This window comes from Phycodurus eques, chromosome 2 (assembly GCF_024500275.1).
Source record: "Phycodurus eques isolate BA_2022a chromosome 2, UOR_Pequ_1.1, whole genome shotgun sequence".
Lineage (NCBI taxonomy): Eukaryota > Metazoa > Chordata > Actinopteri > Syngnathiformes > Syngnathidae > Phycodurus > Phycodurus eques.
In genome coordinates, this window is record NC_084526.1 from 6,446,291 (window position 1) to 6,460,307 (window position 14,017).

Here is a 14,017-nt window from a genome sequence, read left to right on the forward strand (position 1 = left end):
CTAAATCAAAGTGTAGGAAAGCAGAACATAAGTGGAGAAAAACTCAACTCTAAATTGATTATGACCTCTGCAGACAAAGTCTTTGTAATTTTAACCAAGAGTTAGTCAGGGCTAGACTAACTCTTGGTTAAAAAAATGAAATCATCAGAAAGAACTTCAACAATACTCAAGCTATAGACCCATCTCAAATCTCCCTTTCATAGCCAAGACTGTTGAGAAAGTTATTTTTAATCAACTCAGCAATTTCTTGAACTTAAAGGGACTTTTTTGACAAATTTCAATCAGGTTTCCAAACTCATCACGGTGCAGAATCTGCTCTTATCAAAGTGCTAAATGATATAAGGTTGGATACTGACTCAGGAAAGGTGTCAATTCTGGTCTTGTTGGACCTCAGTGCGGCTTTGATACGGTAGATCATAATATACTGCTGAACAGGTTGGAAACGTGGGTAGGACTAAATAGAACAGTCCTTAGATGGTTCAGGTCCTACCTGGAGGAAATGAGTTATTTTGTAACCTTTGGAAGTGTTCAATCTCATCGAATGGCAATGACCTAGGGGTCCCTCAAGGGTCAGTTCTTGGACCCCACCTGTTCAGCCTTTATATGCTACCCTTTGCTCAAATTCTTCATCACTTTAATTTAATTTGTACAAAATTTTCAATTTTAACTATCATAGCTATCTATGCAGATGACACACAGTTATATCTAGCAGTGTCTCCAGATGACTACAGTTTAATTGAGGTGTTGTGTCTAAAACAGATAAATATATGGATGAGTCAAAAATTTCTTCAATTAAATCACAACAGGCACGGTGGACGACTGGTTAGAGCGTCAGCCTCACAGTTCTGAGGACCCGGGTTCAATCCCCGGCCCTGCCTGTGTGGAGTTTGCATGTTCTCCCCATGCCTGCGTGGGTTTTTTCCGGGCACTCTGGTTTCCTCCCACATCCCAAAAACATGCATGAATTGGAGACTCTAAATTGCCCGCAGCCATGACTGTGAGTGCGAATGGTTGTTTTTTTCTATGTGCCCTGCGATTGGCTGGCGACCAGTTCAGGGTGTACCCCGCCTCCTGCCCAATGACAGCTGGGATAGGCTCCAGCACGCCCGCGACCCGAGTGAGGAGAAGTGGCTCAGAAAATGGATGGATGGATAAATCGCAACAAAACTGAGATAATTGTTTTTGGCAATAAAGAAAAAAGGACTGTTAGTAAATACCTGCAGTCACTCTCTTTAAAACCAAAGACCAAGTCCAAAACCTTGGTGTTTCGAACTTGGTCTGTTCTGATAGATTCCGACCTGACTTTCAACAGTCGTATCAAATCAATTACTAAAACTGCCTTCTACCATCTGAAGAACATATCTAGATTGTTTTGTAATTGTTTTCCATGCCAGTGAAGGCATGCATGTGTCAAGAAGACCAGGAGAAGCTTATCCATGCTTTTATCTCAAGAAGACTTGACTATTGTAATGGTCTTTTGACTGGACTCCCGAAAAAAGAGCATGAAACAGCTGCAGCTCATTCAGAATGCTGCAGCTCGGGTTCTGACCAGAACAAAGAGATCAGAGCTCCAATTCTAAAGTCTTTACACTGGCTTCCAGTCAGCTTTAGAAATGATTTTAAAGTTCTGCTACTGGTCTATAAATCACTAAACTGTTTAGGTACTGAATACATGAATGAAATGCTAATGGAATATAAACCCAGTCGGGCTCTGAGATCGGCAGACTAAGGTCAAATAGTAGAGCACAGAGTCCAAAGCAAACATGGTGAAGCAGCATGTAGCCATTATGCTGCACACACATGGAATAAGTTGCCAACAGAAGTGACGTCAGTGTGAATGTGACGTCAGTGTGAATGTTTATAAGTCCAGGTTAAAAACTCTTTTTTTTTCCCCCCATGCTTTTTAAAAGCATTTCCACTTCTAAAGTTTTTGCACTGTACGCAGTTTTAATTGTATTTTTATCTTAAATGTTTATAAGCTTTTTTTTTCTTTTAAAATGCTTTACATGATAATCATGTAAAGTACATTGAGTTACCTTGTGTATGAAATGCGCTATATAAATAAATTTGCTTTGCTTTTTTTGTAGCAGCACTGTTCTCTGCAAACTTCAGGAGTTTGACAGCCGGGTGCGTTGAGATGCAGTTGTTCATGTAGAGAGAGAAGAGCAGCGGAGAGAGGACAGAACCTTTGGGCGCCCCAGTGCTGGTGGCTCGTGTAGATGAGGTGGTGTCCTCCAGCCTCACCTGCTGTTTTCTGCATGTCAGGAAGCTATAAATCCACTGGCAGATGGCAGGAGAGACGCTGAGCTGGAGAAGGTTGGACCAGAGGAGTTTGGGGATGATGGTGTTGAAAGCAGAGCCGAAGTCCACAAACAGGATGCTCGCGTAGGTCCCCGTGCCGTCGAGGTGTTCTAGGATGAAGTGCAGTCCCATGTTCATTGTGTCAGCCACAGACCTGTTTGGTCAGTAGGCAAACTGCAAGAAGTCTAGTAGGGGACCTATGACGCTCTTGAGGTGGTCCAGCATGAGGCGTTCAAAGGACTTCATGATCACAGATGTCAGGGCGACAGGCCTGTAGTCATTACAAGTCATTCACTTGTAATTGGTTCGGGATTGTTTTGCATGCCAGACTTCCTAGGTTTTTCCACATGCTGTCTGTAGATTAATCAGGGTTTTAACCATTTTAGCACCATAATTATATCCATCCATCCATTTTCTGTACTGACTATAGTCACTAGGGCGCTGGCGCCTATCCCAGCTATTTTCAGGCGAGAGGCGAGGTGCACCCTGAACTGTTCGCCAGCCAATTGCAGCCATAATAATACATATATTTATTAGTTTCCCAGCTTTCAGGGGCAGTTTGAATGATTAAAATTGCACAAAGTAGCGAGGAGTTATGGTAATTTGAAATACACATGGGCAGTGGTGGCACTGGTGGATCTGGTGGTTGTTTTAAAAGGGTTGAAGCCTGGATCTTAGTTTATTACAGTTAAAATGTTGTTGGAACCACATTGTTGTTTCAATATTGCTGATTAATTGAAATAGTATTGAGATTATCAATGATCCAATTATTTTGTTGGTACAACAAAAGTGTTTGTATTAATTACAATGAATGAGTAAGATTTTACCCAGCCTGCATGAGTAAAATCTTACTCAATTAAGATATACACTTGTTTGTTTTATAAGCCCATGCAGGCTGGGTTTACAAGTGAATCATGACCAGAATGCAAAAAGAACTCATGTCAAAGTCTACCTAGTCTTCTTTTTCAAGCTTTAGAAATAAAATTTACAATTACAAAAACAAACAGCCATTTAATATTTTCCTTGTCTGACCAATAGGGCATATTCGTTGTGTGTTTGCTTTGCAGAAACAGAGGTCAAGTAATCTGGGCAAATTTCTGCCCAAGTCGAACATGATTTGATGTCACTCATTGACATGCTCACTGATGAAGGGCGACAGGATAAATAGGAGAAATTTAAAGATCTTCGGTCTTCTCCGTGTGCCAAACCTGCTGTTCGGACTTAGCTCTTGGGACTGCTGCTTTTGAGAGCATTATATTTTTTGTATTGTTCGTTTATATATATCGAGGCCAGTGAATCTGAAATTTGACAAAGCGCAAGTCGTTATTTGACAACACAGACGTGCGGCTGCCCTTCTGATTTAGAAAATGGTTACTCTCATTTTTAGTAGACAAGATTTCTAAAATGATAAGCAATGCAGTTTTTAATGGAATACATTTTCAAGAGAATAGGACATTGGGATTTGTTGACATGATATCATAAGATTTCCTTACAGAGTCCTGTTTGATTGAGCAGGGAGAAATTAGTGATGGACCTTCAGAATGACATGGAACAGACTGACAGGTTGAAGGTTGTCACAGACAGTCATAATATACCTTGTGCACTGTGTCTAAAAACACATGTAATTTATAATCCTTTAAGCAAAGCACCCAACTGTGTTCACTGTGATGGCTTTGTTTGTTTGTAAAAAAAGGGCTAACTTATAAGTAAAAAGAGACAATCATCTCAGGCCTTTAGCCTGTTGCTTATCTGCAGTTTGTCAAACAGAAGTAGTTGCCATTTTGGCTTAAAAGCAGTGACGTGCGGTGAGGTTCATGGGTGGTGAGACACTGATGCAGTCAGATTTTCACGTTCATGAGCCAAACAGAGTGGTGCATTTGGCATCTTTCAAATGGCAGTCGAATTTTAAGGAGAGACTAGCTATTTTGACTATGAAACAATGGATATTATCAGCCTCAAGAGGAAAAAAATATTAAGCACCGACCATATAACTAAAACTAAAATAAAAGAATTCTAATAATTTTTTGCCCCACTTGACTGCACACCCTTTCTCAGAAGGTACTCATTATGCATCTTCTCTTGGCTTTCGAAAAGCTTGCGCAGTTTCTTCTCTTGTCCTTTGCTGAGTTCCTTCCCTTCAGCATCATGAGTGGGAAAACCCTGTGGATAGATGAAGAAATGACATGTGTCAAGTGTCAGAAAGAAGTTTTTTTGTAAAGTGGATATTACGCTCAGGATGGCAAAAGGTGATTTTAAAAGGTCAGGGATATGGACGTTTTTGTTTATGCACAACTGGAGTTTGGCTAATTAGATGCACTTGTTCACCACCCTCACACAATAGTTATTATAGTATATATAAAATACTAATTGCTAAAACAAGCCTGATGTTGCTCATTTTTATTACATGGTTCCCAGGTATATAAAATTCTTGAAAATGCTTGAATTATGCTTGTCATATTTTTTTCCAGTTGATGTAGCTTCAAAACCTGAATAATATGTTACCGTTTCATCAAATTTGGAATATTTGTCTGTTTCTGCGAGGAACATCTCAAATGGCGGGATCTTCATTTTAGCAAGTTTAGCCATCTGAAACAAAAGCAATGAACAAACTAATCAGGAAACATTCCAGTTTGATTTACTGTAAAATATCTTGTTAGCCATTCATTACAAGCTTAAGGGTTCAAAACTGACCTCCTGGAGTTCTTTCTTCCTGGCAGCCTCCTCTTTCTTCCTTTGCTTCTCTTCCTCCAGCTGCAAACATATTAGTTCACCCCTTCAGTCTTTTGTTCTAAAAGCTCCATTACCAGCCTCTTTGTAAAGACAATTCAGCATGATGTCACAACAATAGTGTACGTTCTTTCGGGTAGCAAATGCGGACGTGTTCTTTGATGGCACCGCTGTTAAACGAACTAGTCCATGCGTAACGTATGTGAGCACAGTGCTGGCCGAGTCCATGTGTAACTGTGCATGGAACCTCATTCCCCCAATGCCTTAAAGAGGGCACAAGCCGACAGGCTTTTAGCCTAGCGGTTAGCGCACTCAGCTCTCAACCGGTGAAGACTGTGGCGGCGCAGGTTCAAAGCCTGGGGGCAGCTGGTACACGACCGTTACAAGTCATTTGGCCAAGGCAGAGCAATTGAGAAAACAGGGGAAATAGCTTTAATGAATGATTTTCTTCTTGTGGGGTGGGTACGACAAGTCTCATATTCACAAGGGCATCTGTCTGATTGGTTGGCCTTTTACTCTACCACCGTAGTTTGAATGTATAAAGGGTCAGTCGAAAAATAGGATGCTTCATGAGGTACACTGCTCAGAAGGGAGACTTAACAGTAGCCATAATTTACCTTTTAACAAGCAAGTTGGTAAAAAAAAAAGAAAAAAGTGGATGCGGTAACATGATCACTGAGGGACTAGCCAATTCAAGAAATGCTCACCTACCAATGAGTGATTCTCTTTGACTTAAAATCTGTGCGCTCGAGAAGGCCATGATTGTGATGATAGTGTGCTATAGTCTACTCAACTAGGAATTTATTCATACCAAACTCACGGTAATGATGAAACCAATGTGGGAATACTAAATCAACCATCAGCTAAGTTTTGCTTTCCTCACTTCTTGCATTGTGATTTGTACATCACCAGCCTACACAAGTGACTCCAAACATAGTGCATAAGGGTGGCACCCTTGTGTGCCGTGAGAGATCATCAGGGGTGCTGAGGGAAATTATCCAATTTCACTTGTCAGAAAATTCTGTATTAATTACAAATATATCGCTGACCACCCATCTATGCTAGCAATGTAAGAAAGGTAGAGCAATTAACTGCTTTTGCATTAAATGACAGAAGGTAAAATAATCAAATAATAAATAAGTCATGGCTTCCTGTGAGTATATCAGCTTTGTGCAGACCAAGATTTCACACTGAATAAGTCAATTAGTGAGTAAATTTAGAGAAGATCATTATTTCAGTTTGGGTCAATGACAAATGAGCTTTTCTTTTCTTTTTTAACCAGTCCTGTTCAGCTGCATGGTTATGCCGAATGGTGATCTGTATGCCTTTTGTGCTGGAACAGTTTTTCTGTGCAACAGGGGAGTTTGAAATACTTCCTCTGCTTATTTTTTTAAGCATTCTGATGTTCACTGAAAATGCAGCCGGACAGAAAAGGGTTTTAGGGGATAGAGGGAGGGACCGAATGGACAAGGAATAGGGGTGCGAACCACAGCAGAACAATAGGTAGTCTAGATATTTGACTGAAAGTAATGTTACAAAGTCAAATCGTGTTCTTGTTTGTGGATGGGGGGAACACACCGGGTGAGGACATGCAACAACTAACCAAGAGGACAAGATGAGAGAGGACAGAAAAGGCCGTGGCAGGATAGCATGTGGGAAATGAGGAAGGCAGTGCTACCGAAGAGTGGTGCAGTGGGATGCTTTTATAGTGTCTAAACACCTGTACGAACCTGTGAGTTGATATCTTAATAGAACCTGGGTTATTATTAGTGGTCCCAGCACAAGCAATTAAAGCCTATAGCGTGTCTATGGAATTTATGAGTGAATGAACACCATATGGCATGCATATTAGTCAACTAGTAAACGGCGTTGCTGTGTCGGCATATGGTGGAAGGGTGGGCGAATGTATGTGGTGCATTAAACATCCGCAGGGGAACGGGGCAGAGACCAGGCCAGAGTGCTGTAACACCTGGCCAAGTGTCGTCCCCAGCCTGACATTGCCACACCCCCATTGACGGGTGTATGATGCATTAAAACTGGTGGACCGACCGGACAGAGAAGGGGGGTTGGGCGACCGGACCGGATACCAGCACAGATGTGCCAGGACCCGGCCCGGCGTCAGCCTCATCATGCCTCTTGCCAGCCTCAAAGGACCCTGAATGAGATGTGAATATGCCCAATGTGTGAAATATGTACAGTGTGAGTAATACAAATGTGCAGAGTGTGCTCCTTTTCATTTTTACTGTACCTACACGCCCTGGAAGTGAGATAGGTAGGCTGTTTCAACATTTTAAGTCAATTTTCTTCCCCAGTAGAGGTATGCGATTTAGATTATTTACCTCCAAGTTTTCCCTCGATATTTGAATTCCTTGTAGGAATAGGATAGTTTGGGTTTTGGTCTCAAGGACTACATGAGTTAGTCGTTATAGGGAGTATTGTTGATTTTGACCAATTGATAGCGTATTCTGATAATTTGCGAAAATGTCTTCATGAGGTTAAAACCTGAAGTGAATTGGGTTCTTGTAAATAAAGAAGGATATCATATGCGTATAGATTGATTTTGTCTTCTGACACAGGAGAGCGGATACCTTTAATACTTCTGCTGTATCGCTATTGCCAGTGGTTCGATAAATAGTGCGAATTGCAGGGGTGAGAGTGGGAATCCTCGTCTAGTTCCTCTTTGTAAAGTGAGACTTTGTGATGTAACTCCATTTGTGGTGACAGTTGCTTTGGGTGAGTTGTATAACGTTGCCATCCAGTGAACTTATGAATCACCGAAACCAAATTTGTAGTACTGCAAAAAGACCAGTTAACTTTGTCAAAAGTGTTTTCTGCATCTAGTGACAAGACGATTGCTTTAAGATTATTATGCTGAGACATACTTATTAGGTTTATCAGTCACCTGACATTGTTGGAGCGCCGACCTTTATTGAAACCGGTTTGGTCACAATTTATTATAGAGGGGAGAATTTTTTTCTAGTCTGCGGGCTAAAGCCTTGAAATTATTTTCGATGTCTGTATTAATTAGTGACAACAGTCAGCTGGATGAGTGGAGTCTTTCCCTGGTTTGATTAGTAGTTTTACTGCCGCTGTGTGAATATGGCTTCTAATTAGGCCTTTATCTTTAATCACCGTTCTGAAAAATAGTGGTTATAGTACAATCCAGAAATCTTTATAAAACTGTGGAAAATCCATCATTGCCTGAAGCTCTACCTGTTGGGATATCGTTTACAGCCTTATAATTCAGCGAGGGTTAATGGGCCCTCTGAAGACTCTTTACGTTCTGAAGTTAATTGAGGGATGTTTAGGTTATTGATAAAACTTCAATGTCATCTTTATTTGGCTTATTGGAAGATGGATATACACTACTGTAGTAGTTGTAGACTATATCATTAATATCCTGTGGTGATTGAGTAAATTTGGCATTTGTATCTTGTATGGTTGTAATTAGCATTTTTTCTGTTACGTTGAAGTTGGTTTACGAGAAATTTTCCTGATTTATTATTGTGCAGCTTAGCTGTTGTAGTAGGAACTCTGTTCTTTTTAATAATATCAGAATCATCTTTATTTTGCCAATTATGTTTAAAAAACACAAGGAATGCCTCCGGTAGTTGGAGCCGCTCTAGTACAACAACAGACAGTCAATTGACAGAGAACAAGTTTGAGACAAAGACCTTGAGAAAAAAAAGTCACTGATTATAGATTTGGTTCGTCAGATTTATTGCATATTCTTCTGTCAGTTGTTTGATTTTCATTTCCAATTCGCTTCTAATTTTTGTTGTTTTCTTGTAGGAGGAGTATGAAATGATTTTGCTTCTAATTACAGCTTTCCCTGCTTTCAAATGTAAGGATTGTGATATAGTTGTGGAATCATTCCTATCTAGAAAATCTTTCCATTCCTTCTTTACAAATATATTGAACTCTATCTTTCAGTAGAGAAGTATTAAAGCGCTAGGTTGGAGAAGGTATCATGTTTGATTCAAGTTTGAGACAGAGAGAAATTGGAGCACGATCGCTGATTATTATTGGATGTATTTTGAAAGTACTTTTTTGAGCAGCTGAGTTATTTGTAAGAAAGTAGTCAATTCTAGAGAAGGAGCGGTGTACTGAAGAAGAGAAAGTATATTCCTTTTTGTACAATTTCTTTATTCTCCATATGTCGGCGAGTCCAAAATCATGCGCATCATCTACAGACCCTTTCCAGAAAAATTGAATATCATGGAAAAGTTCATTTATTTCCATAATTCCATTCAAAAAGTTAAACTTTCATAGATTATAGATTCAAGCTCATAAAACTCACGAAATCAGGAACTCCAAAAAATGTGAATGAAAGAAATCAGCCCAAAACTTTCAGGCCATAAACGTTTTAAACTGAGTGTCACCCACTAATCATCTACTAAACGCAAAGCACCTGCACAGGTTTCCCCAGGTGTCATTAAATTGCTTCAGTTTAGTTCAATTGTCTCAGTTGGGTTCAATATGGGGAAGACTGCAGACTTCACAACTGGCCAGAAGACCATCATTGATACCCTCCATAGGATGGGTAGGGTAAGCCACAAAAGTTCATAGCTGAGAAGGCTGGCTGTTCACAAAGTGCTGTGTCCAAGCATATCAATGGAAAGTCTAGTGGAAGTACAAAATGTGGCAGGAGAAGATGCACCAGCAAGAGATGACTGTGGGCTCAGCGAATTATCAAACAGAGAAGATTCAAGAATCTGGCAGAGCTCCAGAAAGAGTGGAATGAGGCGGGAGTCACAGCTTCAAAAACCACCACATTCAGAAGCATCCCAGAGATGGGCTACAACTGTTGGGTTCCTCAGGTCAAGCCACTTCTGAGCCTGAACTGTAGGAAGCGTCTCAACTGGGCCAAGGAGAAGAAAGACTGGACTGTTGGCCAGTGGTCATCTTTTCCGGTGAAAGTAAAGTGTGACTTTCATTCGGGAATCAAGATCTGAGGGTTTTGGAGGAAGACGGGTAAGACCAGAACCCAAGCTGCTAGAGGTCCAGTGTAAAATATCCACAGTCAGTCATGTTTTGGGGTGCAATGTCCAGTGCAGGTGTTGGTAAACTCTGCTTTCTTAAATCCAAGGTCACCACAACATTATTATCGGCTCGGGTATTATCAAGAGGGGCACCAGAACCAAAAACAAAGAAGAACTGACAGCAAACATCAAGCAAATCTGGGTTTCCATAACTCCCAGGTAATGCCACAGGCTGATTGCCTCAATGCCACAGCACATCGAGGCAGTGATTAAAGCAAAGGGATTCCCAACCAAGTACTCAAGATTAACATATCATTTTGAAAGTACCATATTTTAATTGATTTCATGTGACCGTAATTTCTCTTTTTTTTCCTACAAACACTGAAGTAAATTGTGATTTCTTCACAGCATTCTAGTTTTTTGAATTCCTGATTTCATGTGTTTTATGGGCTGGAAATTTTTACTTTTTGAATGGAATTAAATCAACTTTTGCATGATATTAAATTTTTTTGGAAAGGGTCTGTAATATTCAGGAAGACTGCGATTGTTGGGTATTTTTTTTATTTATTTGAGCGGTCTATGGTTGGGATTAAGTGCTATATTATAGTCACCACCTACAATAATTGTTGAATTAGCTGACAAATAAGACAGATGATAAAAAAAGCATTTCAATAAAAGCTCGATCAATATTAGGGGCATGTCCATTACCTAATCTGTATGATTTGTTAATTATAATTGAACAATTATGTATTGGCCTTCTGGGTCAATTATTTTGCTTTTTGGTGGAAAAATATTCTATTATGAATTACTATTGAGACTCCCCTATCTGTTATAGCTAGCTGAAAATGTCTGACTGGAATTTAAATCAGAAAACAAATTTTCCTCTGATTTCGCTTATTGAGCTTCGAAAAAGGTATTTTTTCCCCCAATATACAGTGGGTAAGGAAATTATTCAGACCCCCTTAAATTTTTCGGTCTGTTATATTGCAGCCATTTGCTAAAATCATTTAAGTTAATTTCTCCCCTCAATGTACACAGCAGCCCATATTGACAAAAAACGGAATTGTTGAAATTTTTGCAGATTTATTAAAAATGAAAAACTGAAATATCACACAGCCATAAATATTCAAACCCTTAGCTGTGACACTCATATTTAACTCGGGTGCTGTCCATTTCTTCTGATCATCCTTGAGATGGTTCTACACCTTCATTGGAGTCCAGCTGTGTTTGATTATACTGATTGGACTTGATTAGGAAAGCCACACACGTCTATACAAGACCTTACAGCTCACAGGGCATGTTCGAGCAAATGAGAATCATGAGGTCAAAGGAACGGCCAGATCTGTGCCTTGCCACAATTCTGTCTCTGAGCTCTTCAGGCAAAGGTTACAAAATAATTTCTGCTGCACTTAAGGTTCCTAAGAGCACAGTAGCCTCCATAATCCTTAAATGGAAGACGTTTGGGATGACCAGAACACTTCCTAGAGTTGGCCATCCGGTCAAACTGAGCAATCGGGGGAGAAGAGCCTTGGTGAGAGAGGTAAAGAAGAACCCAAAGATCACTGTGGCTGAGATCCAGAGATGCAGTAGGGAGCCAGGACAAAGTTCTAGAAAGTCAACAATCACTGGAGCCCTCCACCAGTTGGGGCTTTATGGCAGAGTGGCCCGACGGAAGTCTCTCCTCAGTGCAAGACACATGAAAGCCTGCATGGAGTTCGCTTTTAAAAAAAAAAAAAAAAAAAAAAAAAAAAACACACGTAGGACTCCAAGGTGGTGAGAAATAAGATTCTCTGGTCTGATGAGACCAAGATAGAATTAAGGCCAAAAAGTTCTAAGTGGTATGTGTAGAGAAAATACAGTCCCAACAGTGAAGCATGCTGGTGAGATCAAGACAATGACCCTAAGCACACAGCTAAAATAATGAAGGCGTGGCTTCAGAACAACTCAGTGACTGTTCTTGAATGGCACAGCCAGAGCCCTGACTTAAACCCAATTGAGCATCTGTGGAGGGACCTGAAAATGGCTGTCCACCAATGTTCACCATCCAACCTGACAGAACTGGAGAGCCTCTGCTAGGAGGAATGGGAGAGGATCCCCAAATCCAGGTGTGAAAAACTTGCATCATTCCCAAAAAGATCCATGACTGTATTAGCTCAAAAGGGTGCTTCTACTAAATATGATTTTTTTCGGTGATGATATTACAAAATTGCTCAGTCATTCACAAGCAAAGATGGGGCGAGGTTCACCTCTTTGTGAACAAGTGCGTGAGAAAATAGTCGAACAGTTTAAGGACAATGTCCCTAAATTGCAAGGAATTTAGGGATTTCATCATCTACGGTCCATAATATCAAAGGTTTCAGAGAATCTGGAGAAATCACTGCATGTAAGCGGCAAGGCCGAAAACCAACATTGAATGCCCGTGACCTTCGATCCCTCAGCAACTGCATCAAAAACCGACATCAATGTGTAAATGATATAACCACATGGGCTCAGGAACAATTCAGAAAACCAATGTCAGTAAATACAGTTCGGCGCTACATCCATAAGTGCAACTTGAAATTCCACTATGCAAAGCAAAAGCCATTTATCAACAACACCCAGAAACGCCGCCGGCTTCTCTGGGCCCGAGCTCTTCTAAGATGGACTGATGAAAAGTGGAAAAGTGTTCTGTGGTCTGACGAGTCCACATTTCAAATTGTTTTTGGAAATCCTGGACGTCGTGTCCTCCGGTCCAAAGAGGAAAATAATCATCTGGACTGTTATGGGCGCAAAGTTCAAAAGCCAGCATCTGTGATGGTATGGGGCTGTGTTGGTGCCAATGGCATGGGTAACTTACACATCTGTGAAGGCACCATTAATGCTGAAAGGTACATACAGGTTTTGGAGAAACATATGCTGCCATCCAAGCATTTGGATTTTTCATGGACGCCCCTGCTTATTTCAGCAAGACATTGCCAAACCACATTCTGCACGTGTTACAACAGCGTGGCTTCGTAGTGAAAGAGTGCGGGTACGAGCCTGGCCTGCCTGCAGTCCAGACCTGTCTCCCATTCAGAATGTGTGGCGCATTATGAACCGTAAACTACGACAACGGAGATCCCGGACTGTTGAACAGCTGAAGCTGGACATCAAGCAAGGATGGGAAAGAATTCCACCTACAAAGCTTCAACAAATAGTGTCCTCAGTTTCCAAACGTTTATTGAATGTTGTTAAAAGAAAAGGTGATGTAACACAGTGGTAAACATGACCGTCACAGCTTTTTTGGAACGTGTTGTAGCCATAAAATTCTAAGTTAATGATTATTTGCTAAAAACAAAGATGATTAGTTTGAACATTAAATATCTTGTCTTTGTAGTGTATTCAATTAAATATAGGTTGAACATGATTTGCAAATCATTGTATTCTCGTTTCTATTTATGTTTTACACAACGTCATTGGAATTGTGGTTGTAGGTTTTATATAATAAAGTGAGATATCATGAGAAGATTACATTTTATATTTGAATAATGGACTGACACAAAAATATGCATGTCATGTGACTGACCCATTTATATTTTATGTGACTGACCCATTTATATTTTGTGAGACATTTTGTTTGGTGGTGTGCCATGAGATTTGTCTTATGCAAAATGGGTACCTTAGGTCAAGAAAAGGTTGGGAAACACTGGCCTACATGATATTACAAATTCTGCCTTGCCTTATCCTCCTCACCCAAAGGTTCCGCTAGATTCATTTAGATCCCCCTCCCAAGGAAATAACACCGCCCCCCCTCAAAAAAAAACTTTTGGTGTATATCTGGCAGTGCACACACACAATTCTTTTGGGGGTTATTGTTTGAGATCGCCAACAATTTTTTAGACAAGATCTACAGTAGCTGGCTAAATCTCTTTCAGGTCAGCCATCCTCAGATATTCTGGTGCATATTGTTTACAGACATTTTGAATTGCCCTACCAGCACAGAAATTCAAATGCACATGATGCATTGCAACATTTCTCACCATTCCAAA

The 14,017-nt window shown here is 40.4% G+C and overlaps 1 protein-coding gene across 3 annotated transcripts in view; it reads right to left on the reverse strand.

Annotated features, from left to right (window-relative positions):
* Positions 1–3,706: 3,706 nt before the first annotated feature.
* cars1 (cysteinyl-tRNA synthetase 1) overlaps positions 3,707–14,017 on the reverse strand; it is a 35,733-nt gene continuing 25,422 nt past the window's right edge. For all 3 annotated transcript variants that reach the window (XM_061665167.1, XM_061665156.1, XM_061665176.1), the window contains 3 exons: positions 4,993–5,052; positions 4,804–4,887; positions 3,707–4,461 (listed from right to left, as the gene is read on the reverse strand). In XM_061665167.1, coding sequence (XP_061521151.1) covers positions 4,315–4,461; positions 4,804–4,887; positions 4,993–5,052 — 291 coding nt within the window. In that variant the 3' untranslated portion in view covers positions 3,707–4,314. The remainder of the gene's footprint in view (positions 4,462–4,803; positions 4,888–4,992; positions 5,053–14,017) is intronic.